The 18,554-nt window shown below is 51.9% G+C and overlaps 1 protein-coding gene across 1 annotated transcript in view; it reads left to right on the forward strand.

Annotated features, from left to right (window-relative positions):
* Positions 1-18,554, forward strand: part of LOC106606483 (dynein axonemal assembly factor 5) — an 80,104-nt gene that overhangs the window by 10,152 nt on the left and 51,398 nt on the right. Inside the window, exon 6 of the mRNA XM_045715633.2 lies at positions 3,133-3,360. Within this exon, the coding sequence (XP_045571589.1) occupies positions 3,133-3,360 (228 nt within the window). The remainder of the gene's footprint in view (positions 1-3,132; positions 3,361-18,554) is intronic.

Consider the following 18,554-nt stretch of genomic DNA (forward strand, 5'->3'; position numbering starts at 1 on the left):
TTGGATGATAGTGTTAGGCCTAATGGTTGGATGATAGTGTTAGGCCTAATGGTTGGATGATAGTGTTAGGCCTAATGGTTGGATGATCGTGGTAGGTCTAATGGTTGGATGATAGTGGTTGGATGATAGTGGTAGGCCTAATAGTTGGATGATAGTGGTTGGATGGAAGTGGAAGGCCTAATGGTTGGATGATAGTGGTAGGCCTAATGGTTGGATGATAGTGGTAGACCTAATAGTTGGATGATAGTGGTTGGATGATAGTGGTAGGCCTAATGGTTGGATGATAGTGGTAGGCCTAATGGTTGGATAATAGTGGTTGGATGATAGTGGTAGGCCTAATGGTTGGATGGTAGTGGAAGGCCTAATGGTTGGATGATAGTGGTAGGCCTAGTGGTAGGTCTAATGGGTGGATCGATAGTGGTAAGTCTAATGGTTGGATGATAGTGGTAGGCCTAATGGTTGGATGATAGTGGTTGGATGATAGTGGAAGGTCTAATGGTTGGATGATAGTGGAAGGTCTAATGGTTGGATGATAGTGGTAGGCCTAATGGTTGGATGATAGTGGTAGGCCTAATGGTTGGATGATAGTGGAAGGCCTAATGGTTGGATGATAGTGGTAGGCCTAATGGTTGGATGATAGTGTTAGGCCTAATGGTTGGATGATAGTGTTAGGCCTAATGGTTGGATGATAGTGTTAGGCCTAATGGTTGGATGATAGTGTCAGGCCTAATGGTTGGATGATCGTGGTAGGTCTAATGGTTGGATGATAGTGGTAGGCCTAATAGTTAGATGATAGTGGTTGGATGGAAGTGGAAGGCCTAATGGTTGGATGATAGTGGTAGGCCTAATGGTTGGATGATAGTGGTACACCTAATAGTTGGATGATAGTGGTTGGATGATAGTGGTAGGCCTAATGGTTGGATGATAGTGGTTGGATGATAGTGGTAGGCCTAATGGTTGGATGATAGTGGTTGGATGATAGTGGTAGGCCTAATGGTTGGATGGTAGTGGAAGGCCTAATGGTTGGATGATAGTGGTAGGCCTAGTGGTAGGTCTAATGGGTGGATGATAGTGGTAAGTCTAATGGTTGGATGATAGTGGTAGGCCTAATGGTTGGATGATAGTGGTTGGATGATAGTGGAAGGTCTAATGGTTGGATGATAGTGGAAGGTCTAATGGTTGGATGATAGTGGTAGGCCTAATGGTTGGATGATAGTGGTAGGCCTAATGGTTGGATGATAGTGGTAGGCCTAATGGTTGGATGATAGTGTTAGGCCTAATGGTTGGATGATAGTGTTAGGCCTAATGGTTGGATGATAGTGTTAGGCCTAATGGTTGGATGATAGTGTCAGGCCTAATGGTTGGATGATCGTGGGAGGTCTAATGGTTGGATGATAGTGGTAGGCCTAATAGTTGGATGATAGTGGTTGGATGGAAGTGGAAGGCCTAATGGTTGGATGATAGTGGTAGGCCTAATGGTTGGATGATAGTGGTAGACCTAATAGTTGGATGATAGTGGTTGGATGATAGTGGAAGGCCTAATGGTTGGATGATAGTGTTAGGCCTAATGGTTGGATGATAGTGTTAGGCCTAATGGTTGGATGATAGTGTTAGGCCTAATGGTTGGATGATAGTGTTAGGCCTAATGGTTGGATGATAGTGTTAGGCCTAATGGTTGGCTGATAGTGTTAGGCCTAATGGTTGGATGATAGTGTTAGGCCTAATGTTTGGATGATAGTGTTAGGCCTAATGGTTGGATGAGCGTGGTAGGTCTAACGGTTGGATGATAGTGGAATGTCTAATGGTTGGATGATAGTGGTAGGCCTAATAGTTGGATGATAGTGGTTGGATGGAAGTGGAAGGCCTAATGGTTGGATGATAGTGGTAGGCCTAATGGTTGGATGATAGTGGTAGGCCTAATGGTTGGATGATAGTGGTAGGCCTTGTGGTAGGTCTAATTGGTGGATGATAGTGGTAGGCCTAATGGTTGGATGATAGTGGTAGGCCTAATGGTTGGATGATAGTGGTAGGTCTAATGGTTGGATGATAGTGGTAGGCCTAATGGTTGGATGATAGTGGTAGGTCTAATGGTTGGATGATAGTGGTAGGCCTAATGGTTGGATGATAGTGGTAGGTCTAATGGTTGGATGATAGTGGTAGGCCTAATGGTTGGATGATAGTGGTAGGCCTAATGGTTGGATGATAGTGGTAGGTCTAATGGTTGGATGATAGTGGTAGGCCTAATGGTTGGATGATAGTGGTAGGTCTAATGGTTGGATGATAGTGGTAGGCCTAATGGTTGGATGATAGTGGTAGGTCTAATGGTTGGATGATAGTGGTAGGTCTAATGGTTGAATGATAATGGTTGGTCTAATGGTTAGATGATAGTATTGCTATTGCAGCTGGTGAGCTCTTTCTTGGATCTTGTCTCTCTTGTTAAACACATCTAATCTCCGTTTAGACTAACTTGGATGAATAAAGGTTAAATCACTGTTAAATAAAAAAGATAATGGTAGAAACCGGCTCTACAGGTCCAATATACAGTACCTATGTGTTGGCTACTTCAGTTAATCACCGTAGACTGATGCACCATCATTTGGGTGCCATTTTAACAAACTGCTCACAGTACTAATGGCCTTCCTTCCTTCAAGTTATTTCCGTTATTGTCATGCTCATGGCCTATTTCCATTGACATTCTTTCCACCCAGAAACAGATGTTTCAGAGCTGCTGTGGTGAATGGCTTGATCTTGATGGCCATGTCATGAGAGGAGAGGACACACCTGCTGGCCTTAGAATAGACAGCAGTGAATAGTGATATATGTGTCTTATAGCCCTGAGACAGTTAGGCTGGGCTGGGCCTAAGGACTTGGGATGCATCTGCCCCAAGAGGAAGCCTTTGATGGTTCCTCTGATCCACTGGATGATAATGGATTATGAATTACATGGTTTTCTGTTATGTTGAATTCTTTCTTTCTATTTCTTTCTCTCTTTCTCTCTAGTATTGGTCTCTGCTCTCTCACTAATCTTTGCTCTCTCTATCAATTCAATGTGCTTTATTGGCATGAAATACTCTGTAATATTGGCAAATCATTCCATAAACTATAGTATTCTCTCTCTCTCTCTCTCTGCAGTGTCTGAGGTCTGCCAAGCTGCTGGGGACCTTTGTTAGCCCCGAGGTCTTCCTCAAGCTGCTCCTGGTCCACTTGGAGACCCCCTCCTCCTCCTCCTCCTCCCCCCACACCCCCCTCATGGTCCTGGCTGCTGTGCTGGGGGGCTGCTCCGGGGACCTCTTGAAACCACACCTCCAGAAGATCGCTGATACGCTGGTCCAACCAGACGTCTGCCAAGAGTACCAGCAGGTGAGTCTATGACCCTTGACCTATGGATATGACCTATGGATATGACCTATGGGTTGGGAATTGGGGGAAAAGGTAAATGCCATAACTACTGGTCCAGGATCAGATCATTATCCACATGAATGGTCTGTGGTTAGGGGTAACTTATGATGGTTCACATCTCAATGGGTTGAGATGCTTCCCCTATGTTATATTTGAGTCTCCAGCCAGGTCTGGTGAGGCACTTAGTTTTGACCCTAAAACTGTTTACAGTGAAAGGTTCCATAAAGTGAAAGATTATTAAGATAAGATGCATTTTTTTCTATCGGGACTGTTGTAATGCTTTTATAGGGATTACTGTGCTGTGAGGTCAGGGGGTTCACCTTTGAGTACATCACAAAATACTGACTCCACTAACGGCCACTGAGCAAGGCACATGTTGTTTTCACCAACCTTTCATTTAATTTCAACTGCTAGAGTCCTCTCGTAACCCCCCTCAACAAGAGAGAGAGAGACACACAGACGGAGAGAGAGAGACACACAGACTGAGAGAGAGACACACAGACGGAGAGAGAGAGACACACAGACTGAGAGAGAGACACACAGACGGAGAGAGAGAGACACACAGACAGAGAGAGAGAGAGACACACAGACAGAGAGAGAGAGAGACACACAGACAGAGAGAGAGACACACAGACAGAGAGAGAGAGACACACAGACAGAGAGAGAGAGAGACACACAGACGGAGAGAGAGACACACAGACGGAGAGAGAGACACAGACGGAGAGAGAGACACACAGACGGAGAGAGAGACACACAGACAGAGAGAGAGACACACAGACAGAGAGAGAGACACACAGACAGAGAGACAGACACACAGACGGAGAGAGAGAGAGAGACAGACGGAGAGAGAGAGACAGACGGAGAGAGAGAGACACAGACGGAGAGAGAGAGAGACAGATGGAGAGAGAGACAGACGGAGAGAGAGAGACAGACGGAGAGAGAGAGACAGACGGAGAGAGAGAGACACAGATGGAGAGAGAGAGAGACAGAGACAGATGGAGAGATAAAGGGAGAGAGAGAACAACATCCCTAATGTCTCAGTGGAAAAAGAGGAAAAGTAAAAGACCAGAGCAGCTCTTTCCTCCCCTTCCTCTCCTCTGGTGTCCCACATTTAGTTTACCTTTGATATTAAAATAACATTTCTCTGGCTGCGAAGCTCGGAGGGGGCTATTTTCACACATGCACTCACACTGCTGGCTGCAATGAGTCACCCGTACCCATAACCCCCCCTGAGGGACTCAGAAGAATTTCCTCTGGAGGGGTTGATGATGATAATAAAATACTAATTTCTCCTGACCCCTGCGTGTCTGGGTTGACCCCCCCCTAGCTGACTCCACAGTCCCCCTCGCCCCCCTGGTCATTTCAGAAAAGACACATGGGGGCAACCCGTTTAAAAAAATTATAATAATAGCCAGTTTTCAACACTCACTGTGTGGAAGAGCGCAAAGTAGAGCCCCCACCCTGTTACCAACCACTGCCCCCCCCAACCCCCTTTAAAGCACTGAGATTCCAACATTTCAAAGAGGGTCAGGGTCCCGGTGACAGACAGACAGGAGGGGAAACGGAGCCCCCCTCTCTACCCTCCTCTAGCAGGGGTCAAGCCAGAGCACGATGGACACAGATGGAGACAGACCTTCTGGTCCCTGGTCTGTCTGTCTCAATAAAGATCATCAGAAGTTAGTCTCTGTGGGTACTGAAGGGAAGCAGTACAGTACAGTGCTGGCTGGCTGGGTGGGTAGTTAACGTTCAGGGTCAGCAGTACAGTACAGTGCTGGCTGGCTGGGTAGTTAAAGATCAGGGTCAGCAGTACAGTACAGTGCTGGCTGGGTGGGTAGTTAGCGGTCAGGGTCAGCAGTACAGTACAGTGCTGGCTGGGTGGGGAGTTAACGATCAGGGTCAGCAGTACAGTACAGTGCTGGCTGGCTGGGTAGTTAACGATCAGGGTCAGCAGTACAGTACAGTGCTGGCTGGCTGGGTAGTTAACGATCAGGGTCAGCAGTACAGTGCTGGCTGGCTGGCTGGCTGGCTGGGTAGTTAACGATCAGGGTCAGCAGTACAGTACAGCGCTGGCTGGGTAGTTAATGATCAGGGTCAGCAGTACAGTGCTAGCTGCATAGTTAAAGATCAGGGTCAGCAGTACAGGACAGTGCTGGGTGGGTAGTTAGCGGTCAGGGTCAGCAGTACAGTACAGTGCTGGCTGGGTGGGGAGTTAACGATCAGGGTCAGCAGTACAGTACAGTGCTGGCTGGCTGGGTAGTTAACGATCAGGGTCAGCAGTACAGTACAGTGCTGGCTGGCTGGGTAGTTAACGATCAGGGTCAGCAGTACAGTGCTGGCTGGCTGGCTGGCTGGGTAGTTAACGATCAGGGTCAGCAGTACAGTACAGCGCTGGCTGGGTAGTTAATGATCAGGGTCAGCAGTACAGTGCTAGCTGCATAGTTAAAGATCAGGGTCAGCAGTACAGGACAGTGCTGGCTGGGTAGTTAAAGATCAGGGTCAGCAGTACAGTACAGTGCTGGCAGGCTGGCTGGGTAGTTAACGATCAGGGTCAGCAGTACAGTACAGTGCTGGCTGGCTGGCTGGGTAGTTAACGATCAGGGTCAGCAGTACAGTACAGTGCTGGCTGGGTAGTTAACGATCAGGGTCAGCAGTACAGTACAGTGCTGGCTGGCTGGCTGGGTAGTTAACGATCAGGGTCAGCAGTACAGTACAGTGCTGGTTGGCTGGGTAGTTAACGATCAGGGTCAGCAGTACAGTACAGTGCTGGCTGGCTGGCTGGGTAGTTAACGATCAGGGTCAGCAGTGCAGGACAGTGCTGGCTGGGTAGTTAACGATCAGGGTCAGCAGTACAGGACAGTGCTGGCTGGATAGTTAACGATCAGGGTCAGCAGTACAGTACAGTGCTGGCTGGCTGGCTGGCTGGCTGGCTAGCTGGGTATGTAAAGAGCAGGGTCAGCAGTACAGTACAGTCCTGGCTGGCTAGCTGGGTATGTAAAGAGCAGGGTCAGCAGTACAGTACAGTCCTGGCTGGCTAGCTGGGTATGTAAGGAGCAGGGTCAGCAGTACAGTACAGTCCTGGCTGGCTAGCTGGGTATGTAAAGAGCAGGGTCAGCAGTACAGTACAGTCCTGGCTGGCTAGCTGGGTATGTAAGGAGCAGGGTCAGCAGTACAGTACAGTCCTGGCTGGCTAGCTGGGTATGTAAGGAGCAGGGTCAGCAGTACAGTACAGTCCTGGCTGGCTAGCTGGGTATGTAAGGAGCAGGGTCAGCAGTACAGTACAGTCCTGGCTGGCTAGCTGGGTATGTAAAGAGCAGGGTCAGCAGTACAGTACAGTCCTGGCTGGCTAGCTGGATATGTAAAGAGCAGGGTCAGCAGTACAGTACAGTCCTGGCTGGCTAGCTGGGTATGTAAAGAGCAGGGTCAGCAGTACAGTACAGTCCTGGCTGGCTAGCTGGGTATGTAAGGAGCAGGGTCAGCAGTACAGTACAGTCCTGGCTGGCTAGCTGGGTATGTAAAGAGCAGGGTCAGCAGTACAGTCCTGGCTGGCTAGCTGGGTATGTAAGGAGCAGGGTCAGCAGTACAGTACAGTACTGGCTAGCTAGCTGGGTATGTAAAGAGCAGGGTCAGCAGTACAGTACAGTCCTGGCTGGCTAGCTGGGTATGTAAAGAGCAGGGTCAGCAGTACAGTACAGTCCTGGCTGGCTAGCTGGGTATGTAAAGAGCAGGGTCAGCAGTACAGTACAGTCCTGGCTGGCTAGCTGGGTATGTAAGGAGCAGGGTCAGCAGTACAGTACAGTCCTGGCTGGCTAGCTGGGTATGTAAAGAGCAGGGTCAGCAGTACAGTACAGTCCTGGCTGGCTAGCTGGGTATGTAAAGAGCAGGGTCAGCAGTACAGTACAGTCCTGGCTGGCTAGCTGGGTATGTAAAGAGCAGGGTCAGCAGTACAGTACAGTCCTGGCTGGCTAGCTGGGTATGTAAAGAGCAGGGTCAGCAGTACAGTACAGTGCTGGCTGGCTAGCTGGGTATGTAAAGAGCAGGGTCAGCAGTACAGTGCTGGCTGGCTAGCTGGGTATGTAAAGAGCAGGGTCAGCAGTACAGTACAGTCCTGGCTGGCTAGCTGGGTATGTAAAGAGCAGGGTCAGCAGTACAGTCCTGGCTGGCTAGCTGGGTATGTAAAGAGCAGGGTCAGCAGTACAGTCCTTGCTGGCTAGCTGGGTATGTAAAGAGCAGGGTCAGCAGTACAGTACAGTCCTGGCTGGCTAGCTGGGTATGTAAAGAGCAGGGTCAGCAGTACAGTGCTGGCTGGCTAGCTGGGTATGTAAAGAGCAGGGTCAGCAGTACAGTACAGTCCTGGCTGGCTAGCTGGGTATGTAAAGAGCAGGGTCAGCAGTACAGTGCTGGCTGGCTAGCTGGGTATGTAAAGAGCAGGGTCAGCAGTACAGTACAGTCCTGTCTGGCTAGCTGGGTATGTAAGGAGCAGGGTCAGCAGTACAGTACAGTCCTGGCTGGCTAGCTGGGTATGTAAAGAGCAGGGTCAGCAGTACAGTACAGTCCTGGCTGGCTAGCTGGGTATGTAAGGAGCAGGGTCAGCAGTACAGTACAGTCCTGGCTGGCTAGCTGGGTATGTAAGGAGCAGGGTCAGCAGTACAGTACAGTCCTGGCTGGCTAGCTGGGTATGTAAAGAGCAGGGTCAGCAGTACAGTACAGTCCTGGCTGGCTAGCTGGGTATGTAAGGAGCAGGGTCAGCAGTACAGTACAGTCCTGGCTGGCTAGCTGGGTATGTAAAGAGCAGGGTCAGCAGTACAGTCCTGGCTGGCTAGCTGGGTATGTAAAGAGCAGGGTCAGCAGTACAGTACAGTCCTGGCTGGCTAGCTGGGTATGTAAAGAGCAGGGTCAGCAGTACAGTACAGTCCTGGCTGGCTAGCTGGGTATGTAAGGAGCAGGGTCAGCAGTACAGTACAGTCCTGGCTGGCTAGCTGGGTATGTAAGGAGCAGGGTCAGCAGTACAGTACAGTCCTGGCTGGCTAGCTGGGTATGTAAAGAGCAGGGTCAGCAGTACAGTACAGTCCTGGCTGGCTAGCTGGGTATGTAAAGAGCAGGGTCAGCAGTACAGTACAGTCCTGGCTGGCTAGCTGGGTATGTAAGGAGCAGGGTCAGCAGTACAGTACAGTCCTGGCTGGCTAGCTGGGTATGTAAAGAGCAGGGTCAGCAGTACAGTCCTGGCTGGCTAGCTGGGTATGTAAAGAGCAGGGTCAGCAGTACAGTACAGTCCTGGCTGGCTAGCTGGGTATGTAAAGAGCAGGGTCAGCAGTACAGTGCTGGCTGGCTAGCTGGGTATGTAAAGAGCAGGGTCAGCAGTACAGTACAGTCCTGGCTGGCTAGCTGGGTATGTAAAGAGCAGGGTCAGCAGTACAGTACAGTCCTGGCTGGCTAGCTGGGTATGTAAAGAGCAGGGTCAGCAGTACAGTACAGTCCTGGCTGGCTAGCTGGGTATGTAAAGAGCAGGGTCAGCAGTACAGTACAGTCCTGGCTGGCTAGCTGGGTATGTAAAGAGCAGGGTCAGCAGTACAGTACAGTCCTGGCTGGCTAGCTGGGTATGTAAAGAGCAGGGTCAGCAGTACAGTACAGTCCTGGCTGGCTAGCTGGGTATGTAAAGAGCAGGGTCAGCAGTACAGTGCTGGCTGGCTAGCTGGGTATGTAAAGAGCAGGGTCAGCAGTACAGTACAGTCCTGGCTGGCTAGCTGGGTATGTAAAGAGCAGGGTCAGCAGTACAGTCCTGGCTGGCTAGCTGGGTATGTAAAGAGCAGGGTCAGCAGTACAGTACAGTCCTGGCTGGCTAGCTGGGTATGTAAAGAGCAGGGTCAGCAGTACAGTACAGTCCTGGCTGGCTAGCTGGGTATGTAAAGAGCAGGGTCAGCAGTACAGTACAGTCCTGGCTGGCTAGCTGGGTATGTAAAGAGCAGGGTCAGCAGTACAGTACAGTCCTGGCTGGCTAGCTGGGTATGTAAAGAGCAGGGTCAGCAGTACAGTACAGTCCTGGCTGGCTAGCTGGGTATGTAAAGAGCAGGGTCAGCAGTACAGTACAGTCCTGGCTGGCTAGCTGGGTATGTAAAGAGCAGGGTCAGCAGTACAGTACAGTCCTGGCTGGCTAGCTGGGTATGTAAAGAGCAGGGTCAGCAGTACAGTGCTGGCTGGCTAGCTGGGTATGTAAAGAGCAGGGTCAGCAGTACAGTCCTGGCTGGCTAGCTGGGTATGTAAAGAGCAGGGTCAGCAGTACAGTACAGTCCTGGCTGGCTAGCTGGGTATGTAAAGAGCAGGGTCAGCAGTACAGTACAGTCCTGGCTGGCTAGCTGGGTATGTAAAGAGCAGGGTCAGCAGTACAGTGCTGGCTGGCTAGCTGGGTATGTAAAGAGCAGGGTCAGCAGTACAGTACAGTCCTGGCTGGCTAGCTGGGTATGTAAAGAGCAGGGTCAGCAGTACAGTACAGTCCTGGCTGGCTAGCTGGGTATGTAAAGAGCAGGGTCAGCAGTACAGTACAGTCCTGGCTGGCTAGCTGGGTATGTAAAGAGCAGGGTCAGCAGTACAGTCCTGGCTGGCTAGCTGGGTATGTAAAGAGCAGGGTCAGCAGTACAGTACAGTCCTGGCTGGCTAGCTGGGTATGTAAAGAGCAGGGTCAGCAGTACAGTACAGTCCTGGCTGGCTAGCTGGGTATGTAAAGAGCAGGGTCAGCAGTACAGTCCTGGCTGGCTAGCTGGGTATGTAAAGAGCAGGGTCAGCAGTACAGTCCTGGCTGGCTAGCTGGGTATGTAAAGAGCAGGGTCAGCAGTACAGTCCTGGCTGGCTAGCTGGGTATGTAAAGAGCAGGGTCAGCAGTACAGTCCTGGCTGGCTAGCTGGGTATGTAAAGAGCAGGGTCAGCAGTACAGTGCTGGCTGGCTAGCTGGGTATGTAAAGAGCAGGGTCAGCAGTACAGTACAGTGCTGGCTGGCTAGCTGGGTATGTAAAGAGCAGGGTCAGCAGTACAGTCCTGGCTGGCTAGCTGGGTATGTAAAGAGCAGGGTCAGCAGTACAGTACAGTCCTGGCTGGCTAGCTGGGTATGTAAAGAGCAGGGTCAGCAGTACAGTACAGTCCTGGCTGGCTAGCTGGGTATGTAAATAGCAGGGTCAGCAGTACAGTCCTGGCTGGCTAGCTGGGTATGTAAAGAGCAGGGTCAGCAGTACAGTACAGTCCTGGCTGGCTAGCTGGGTATGTAAAGAGCAGGGTCAGCAGTACAGTACAGTCCTGGCTGGCTAGCTGGGTATGTAAAGAGCAGGGTCAGCAGTACAGTGCTGGCTGGCTAGCTGGGTATGTAAAGAGCAGGGTCAGCAGTACAGTACAGTCCTGGCTGGCTAGCTGGGTATGTAAAGAGCAGGGTCAGCAGTACAGTACAGTCCTGGCTGGCTAGCTGGGTATGTAAAGAGCAGGGTCAGCAGTACAGTACAGTCCTGGCTGGCTAGCTGGGTATGTAAAGAGCAGGGTCAGCAGTACAGTACAGTCCTGGCTGGCTAGCTGGGTATGTAAGGAGCAGGGTCAGCAGTACAGTACAGTCCTGGCTGGCTAGCTGGGTATGTAAAGAGCAGGGTCAGCAGTACAGTCCTGGCTGGCTAGCTGGGTATGTAAAGAGCAGGGTCAGCAGTACAGTCCTGGCTGGCTAGCTGGGTATGTAAAGAGCAGGGTCAGCAGTACAGTACAGTCCTGGCTGGCTAGCTGGGTATGTAAAGAGCAGGGTCAGCAGTACAGTACAGTCCTGGCTGGCTAGCTGGGTATGTAAAGAGCAGGGTCAGCAGTACAGTCCTGGCTGGCTAGCTGGGTATGTAAAGAGCAGGGTCAGCAGTACAGTGCTGGCTGGCTAGCTGGGTATGTAAAGAGCAGGGTCAGCAGTACAGTACAGTCCTGGCTGGCTAGCTGGGTATGTAAAGAGCAGGGTCAGCAGTACAGTACAGTGCTGGCTGGCTAGCTGGGTATGTAAAGAGCAGGGTCAGCAGTACAGTCCTGGCTGGCTAGCTGGGTATGTAAAGAGCAGGGTCAGCAGTACAGTACAGTCCTGGCTGGCTAGCTGGGTATGTAAAGAGCAGGGTCAGCAGTACAGTGCTGGCTGGCTAGCTGGGTATGTAAAGAGCAGGGTCAGCAGTACAGTACAGTCCTGGCTGGCTAGCTGGGTATGTAAAGAGCAGGGTCAGCAGTACAGTGCAGTCCTGGCTGGCTAGCTGGGTATGTAAAGAGCAGGGTCAGCAGTACAGTACAGTCCTGGCTGGCTAGCTGGGTATGTAAAGAGCAGGGTCAGCAGTACAGTCCTGGCTGGCTAGCTGGGTATGTAAAGAGCAGGGTCAGCAGTACAGTGCTGGCTGGCTAGCTGGGTATGTAAAGAGCAGGGTCAGCAGTACAGTCCTGGCTGGCTAGCTGGGTATGTAAAGAGCAGGGTCAGCAGTACAGTGCTGGCTGGCTAGCTGGGTATGTAAAGAGCAGGGTCAGCAGTACAGTCCTGGCTGGCTAGCTGGGTATGTAAAGAGCAGGGTCAGCAGTACAGTACAGTCCTGGCTGGCTAGCTGGGTATGTAAAGAGCAGGGTCAGCAGTACAGTACAGTGCTGGCTGGCTAGCTGGGTATGTAAAGAGCAGGGTCAGCAGTACAGTACAGTGCTGGCTGGCTAGCTGGGTATGTAAAGAGCAGGGTCAGCAGTACAGTACAGTCCTGGCTGGCTAGCTGGGTATGTAAAGAGCAGGGTCAGCAGTACAGTACAGTCCTGGCTGGCTAGCTGGGTATGTAAAGAGCAGGGTCAGCAGTACAGTACAGTCCTGGCTGGCTAGCTGGGTATGTAAAGAGCAGGGTCAGCAGTACAGTACAGTCCTGGCTGGCTAGCTGGGTATGTAAAGAGCAGGGTCAGCAGTACAGTACAGTCCTGGCTGGCTAGCTGGGTATGTAAAGAGCAGGGTCAGCAGTACAGTACAGTCCTGGCTGGCTAGCTGGGTATGTAAAGAGCAGGGTCAGCAGTACAGTACAGTCCTGGCTGGCTAGCTGGGTATGTAAAGAGCAGGGTCAGCAGTACAGTACAGTCCTGGCTGGCTAGCTGGGTATGTAAAGAGCAGGGTCAGCAGTACAGTACAGTCCTGGCTGGCTAGCTGGGTATGTAAAGAGCAGGGTCAGCAGTACAGTCCTGGCTGGCTAGCTGGGTATGTAAAGAGCAGGGTCAGCAGTACAGTCCTGGCTGGCTAGCTGGGTATGTAAAGAGCAGGGTCAGCAGTACAGTACAGTCCTGGCTGGCTAGCTGGGTATGTAAAGAGCAGGGTCAGCAGTACAGTACAGTCCTGGCTGGCTAGCTGGGTATGTAAAGAGCAGGGTCAGCAGTACAGTACAGTCCTGGCTGGCTAGCTGGGTATGTAAAGAGCAGGGTCAGCAGTACAGTACAGTCCTGGCTGGCTAGCTGGGTATGTAAAGAGCAGGGTCAGCAGTACAGTCCTGGCTGGCTAGCTGGGTATGTAAAGAGCAGGGTCAGCAGTACAGTCCTGGCTGGCTAGCTGGGTATGTAAAGAGCAGGGTCAGCAGTACAGTGCTGGCTGGCTAGCTGGGTATGTAAAGAGCAGGGTCAGCAGTACAGTACAGTCCTGGCTGGCTAGCTGGGTATGTAAAGAGCAGGGTCAGCAGTACAGTACAGTCCTGGCTGGCTAGCTGGGTATGTAAGGAGCAGGGTCAGCAGTACAGTACAGTCCTGGCTGGCTAGCTGGGTATGTAAAGAGCAGGGTCAGCAGTACAGTCCTGGCTGGCTAGCTGGGTATGTAAAGAGCAGGGTCAGCAGTACAGTACAGTCCTGGCTGGCTAGCTGGGTATGTAAAGAGCAGGGTCAGCAGTACAGTACAGTCCTGGCTGGCTAGCTGGGTATGTAAAGAGCAGGGTCAGCAGTACAGTCCTGGCTGGCTAGCTGGGTATGTAAAGAGCAGGGTCAGCAGTACAGTGCTGGCTGGCTAGCTGGGTATGTAAAGAGCAGGGTCAGCAGTACAGTACAGTCCTGGCTGGCTAGCTGGGTATGTAAAGAGCAGGGTCAGCAGTACAGTACAGTGCTGGCTGGCTAGCTGGGTATGTAAAGAGCAGGGTCAGCAGTACAGTCCTGGCTGGCTAGCTGGGTATGTAAAGAGCAGGGTCAGCAGTACAGTACAGTCCTGGCTGGCTAGCTGGGTATGTAAAGAGCAGGGTCAGCAGTACAGTGCTGGCTGGCTAGCTGGGTATGTAAAGAGCAGGGTCAGCAGTACAGTGCTGGCTGGCTAGCTGGGTATGTAAAGAGCAGGGTCAGCAGTACAGTCCTGGCTGGCTAGCTGGGTATGTAAAGAGCAGGGTCAGCAGTACAGTCCTGGCTGGCTAGCTGGGTATGTAAAGAGCAGGGTCAGCAGTACAGTACAGTCCTGGCTGGCTAGCTGGGTATGTAAAGAGCAGGGTCAGCAGTACAGTACAGTCCTGGCTGGCTAGCTGGGTATGTAAAGAGCAGGGTCAGCAGTACAGTGCAGTCCTGGCTGGCTAGCTGGGTATGTAAAGAGCAGGGTCAGCAGTACAGTACAGTCCTGGCTGGCTAGCTGGGTATGTAAAGAGCAGGGTCAGCAGTACAGTCCTGGCTGGCTAGCTGGGTATGTAAAGAGCAGGGTCAGCAGTACAGTGCTGGCTGGCTAGCTGGGTATGTAAAGAGCAGGGTCAGCAGTACAGTCCTGGCTGGCTAGCTGGGTATGTAAAGAGCAGGGTCAGCAGTACAGTCCTGGCTGGCTAGCTGGGTATGTAAAGAGCAGGGTCAGCAGTACAGTGCTGGCTGGCTAGCTGGGTATGTAAAGAGCAGGGTCAGCAGTACAGTCCTGGCTGGCTAGCTGGGTATGTAAAGAGCAGGGTCAGCAGTACAGTACAGTCCTGGCTGGCTAGCTGGGTATGTAAAGAGCAGGGTCAGCAGTACAGTACAGTCCTGGCTGGCTAGCTGGGTATGTAAAGAGCAGGGTCAGCAGTACAGTACAGTCCTGGCTGGCTAGCTGGGTATGTAAAGAGCAGGGTCAGCAGTACAGTACAGTCCTGGCTGGCTAGCTGGGTATGTAAAGAGCAGGGTCAGCAGTACAGTACAGTGCTGGCTGGCTAGCTGGGTATGTAAAGAGCAGGGTCAGCAGTACAGTACAGTCCTGGCTGGCTAGCTGGGTATGTAAAGAGCAGGGTCAGCAGTACAGTACAGTCCTGGCTGGCTAGCTGGGTATGTAAAGAGCAGGGTCAGCAGTACAGTACAGTCCTGGCTGGCTAGCTGGGTATGTAAAGAGCAGGGTCAGCAGTACAGTACAGTCCTGGCTGGCTAGCTGGGTATGTAAAGAGCAGGGTCAGCAGTACAGTACAGTCCTGGCTGGCTAGCTGGGTATGTAAAGAGCAGGGTCAGCAGTACAGTCCTGGCTGGCTAGCTGGGTATGTAAAGAGCAGGGTCAGCAGTACAGTCCTGGCTGGCTAGCTGGGTATGTAAAGAGCAGGGTCAGCTGTACAGTCCTGGCTGGCTAGCTGGGTATGTAAAGAGCAGGGTCAGCAGTACAGTACAGTCCTGGCTGGCTAGCTGGGTATGTAAAGAGCAGGGTCAGCAGTACAGTACAGTCCTGGCTGGCTAGCTGGGTATGTAAAGAGCAGGGTCAGCAGTACAGTCCTGGCTGGCTAGCTGGGTATGTAAAGAGCAGGGTCAGCAGTACAGTCCTGGCTGGCTAGCTGGGTATGTAAAGAGCAGGGTCAGCAGTACAGTACAGTCCTGGCTGGCTAGCTGGATATGTAAAGAGCAGGGTCAGCAGTACAGTACAGTCCTGGCTGGCTAGCTGGGTATGTAAAGAGCAGGGTCAGCAGTACAGTACAGTCCTGGCTGGCTAGCTGGGTATGTAAAGAGCAGGGTCAGCAGTACAGTACAGTCCTGGCTGGCTAGCTGGGTATGTAAAGAGCAGGGTCAGCAGTACAGTCCTGGCTGGCTAGCTGGGTATGTAAAGAGCAGGGTCAGCAGTACAGTCCTGGCTGGCTAGCTGGATATGTAAAGAGCAGGGTCAGCAGTACAGTCCTGGCTGGCTAGCTGGGTATGTAAAGAGCAGGGTCAGCAGTACAGTCGCTGGCTGGCTAGCTGGGTATGTAAAGAGCAGGGTCAGCAGTACAGTACAGTCCTGGCTGGCTAGCTGGGTATGTAAAGAGCAGGGTCAGCAGTACAGTACAGTCCTGGCTGGCTAGCTGGGTATGTAAAGAGCAGGGTCAGCAGTACAGTCCTGGCTGGCTAGCTGGGTATGTAAAGAGCAGGGTCAGCAGTACAGTCCTGGCTGGCTAGCTGGGTATGTAAAGAGCAGGGTCAGCAGTACAGTACAGTGCTGGCTGGCTAGCTGGGTATGTAAAGAGCAGGGTCAGCAGTACAGTGCTGGCTGGCTAGCTGGGTATGTAAAGAGCAGGGTCAGCAGTACAGTCCTGTCTGGCTAGCTGGGTATGTAAAGAGCAGGGTCAGCAGTACAGTACAGTGCTGGCTGGCTAGCTGGGTATGTAAAGAGCAGGGTCAGCAGTACAGTACAGTCCTGGCTGGCTAGCTGGGTATGTAAAGAGCAGGGTCAGCAGTACAGTACAGTCCTGGCTGGCTAGCTGGGTATGTAAGGAGCAGGGTCAGCAGTACAGTACAGTCCTGGCTGGCTAGCTGGGTATGTAAAGAGCAGGGTCAGCAGTACAGTACAGTCCTGGCTGGCTAGCTGGGTATGTAAAGAGCAGGGTCAGCAGTACAGTGCAGTCCTGGCTGGCTAGCTGGGTATGTAAAGAGCAGGGTCAGCAGTACAGTACAGTCCTGGCTGGCTAGCTGGGTATGTAAAGAGCAGGGTCAGCAGTACAGTCCTGGCTGGCTAGCTGGATATGTAAAGAGCAGGGTCAGCAGTACAGTACAGTCCTGGCTGGCTAGCTGGGTATGTAAAGAGCAGGGTCAGCAGTACAGTACAGTCCTGGCTGGCTAGCTGGATATGTAAGGAGCAGGGTCAGCAGTACAGTACAGTCCTGGCTGGCTAGCTGGGTATGTAAGGAGCAGGGTCAGCAGTACAGTACAGTCCTGGCTGGCTAGCTGGGTATGTAAGGAGCAGGGTCAGCAGTACAGTACAGTCCTGGCTGGCTAGCTGGGTATGTAAAGAGCAGGGTCAGCAGTACAGTACAGTCCTGGCTGGCTAGCTGGGTATGTAAGGAGCAGGGTCAGCAGTACAGTACAGTCCTGGCTGGCTAGCTGGGTATGTAAGGAGCAGGGTCAGCAGTACAGTACAGTCCTGGCTGGCTAGCTGGGTATGTAAAGAGCAGGGTCAGCAGTACAGTACAGTCCTGGCTGGCTAGCTGGGTATGTAAAGAGCAGGGTCAGCAGTACAGTCCTGGCTGGCTAGCTGGGTATGTAAAGAGCAGGGTCAGCAGTACAGTACAGTCCTGGCTGGCTAGCTGGGTATGTAAGGAGCAGGGTCAGCAGTACAGTCCTGGCTGGCTAGCTGGGTATGTAAAGAGCAGGGTCAGCAGTACAGTACAGTCCTGGCTGGCTAGCTGGGTATGTAAAGAGCAGGGTCAGCAGTACAGTACAGTCCTGGCTGGCTAGCTGGGTATGTAAAGAGCAGGGTCAGCAGTACAGTCCTGGCTGGCTAGCTGGGTATGTAAAGAGCAGGGTCAGCAGTACAGTACAGTCCTGGCTGGCTAGCTGGGTATGTAAAGAGCAGGGTCAGCAGTACAGTACAGTCCTGGCTGGCTAGCTGGGTATGTAAAGAGCAGGGTCAGCAGTACAGTCCTGGCTGGCTAGCTGGGTATGTAAAGAGCAGGGTCAGCAGTACAGTGCTGGCTGGGTAGTTAAAGGGACATTTAGAAAAATGTCAACTTCATATTCATCTCCAGCACCACCCCAACATCAGCATATGTGAAAATGGCAAGTTTCTATGTTTTGTTGTAAAAAAAAAAATAGAGGAACATAAGTGTTTCCAATGACATCATCAACAAATTGGTAGACAATTAGTGGCAATGCCTACTCACAATTGGTTAAAATCACAAGATGCACACCGATGATGTCATTGGAAACACTTATCTTCCTCTATCTTTTTTTACTACAAAACATAGAAACGCACCATTTTCACAGATGGTGATGCTGGAGATGATGAATATAAAGTTGAAAAATGGTGAAATTCCCCTTTAAAGAGCAGGGTTACCAGAACAGACCGACACACCTGCAGCATTCTTTGACAACAACCAGGCCAGACACACAGAGCAGGGCCAAACCAGAGAGGGCCAGGCAGGCCACCATTGGGCTGTAAATAACAAGAGAGACGAGGGAGAGAGAAGGGAGAGGAGCATCTGTGTTCCTGTAGACACACACACAGACAGACAGTTACACACCCACACACTAAGCGCAGAGCAGATGCAGACACAGAGCAGACGCAGAGCAGACACAGATCAGACGCAGAGCAGAGCAGACACAGATCAGACGCAGAGCAGAGCAGACACAGAGCAGACACAGAGCAGAGCAGACGCAGAGCAGAGCAGACGCAGAGCAGACGCAGAGCAGACACAGAGCAGAGCAGACACAGAGCAGAGCAGACCCAGAGCAGACGCAGAGCAGAGCAGACGCAGAGCAGAGCAGACGCAGAGCAGACGCAGAGCAGACGCAGAGCAGAGCAGACGCAGAGCAGACACAGATCAGACACAGAGCAGAGCAGACACAGATCAGACGCAGAGCAGACACAGAGCAGAGCAGACACAGAGCAGAGCAGACGCAGAGCAGACGCAGAGCAGAGCAGACGCAGAGCAGACACAGAGCAGACACAGAGCAGACGCAGAGCAGACGCAGAGCAGAGCAGACACAGAGCAGAGCAGACACAGATCAGACGCAGAGCAGACACAGAGCAGAGCAGACACAGAGCAGAGCAGACGCAGAGCAGACACAGAGCAGAGCAGACACAGAGCAGAGCAGACGCAGATGCAGAGCACGCACAGATCAGACGCAGAGCAGACACAGAGCAGAGCAGACACAGAGCAGACACAGATCAGACGCAGAGCAGACACAGATCAGAGCAGACGCAGAGCAGACGCAGAGCAGAGCAGACGCAGAGCAGACACAGATCAGACGCAGAGCAGACACAGAGCAGAGCAGACGCA

This window comes from Salmo salar, chromosome 03 (genome assembly GCF_965601325.2).
Source record: "Salmo salar chromosome 03, fSalSal1, whole genome shotgun sequence".
Classification (NCBI taxonomy): Eukaryota; Metazoa; Chordata; class Actinopteri; order Salmoniformes; family Salmonidae; genus Salmo; species Salmo salar.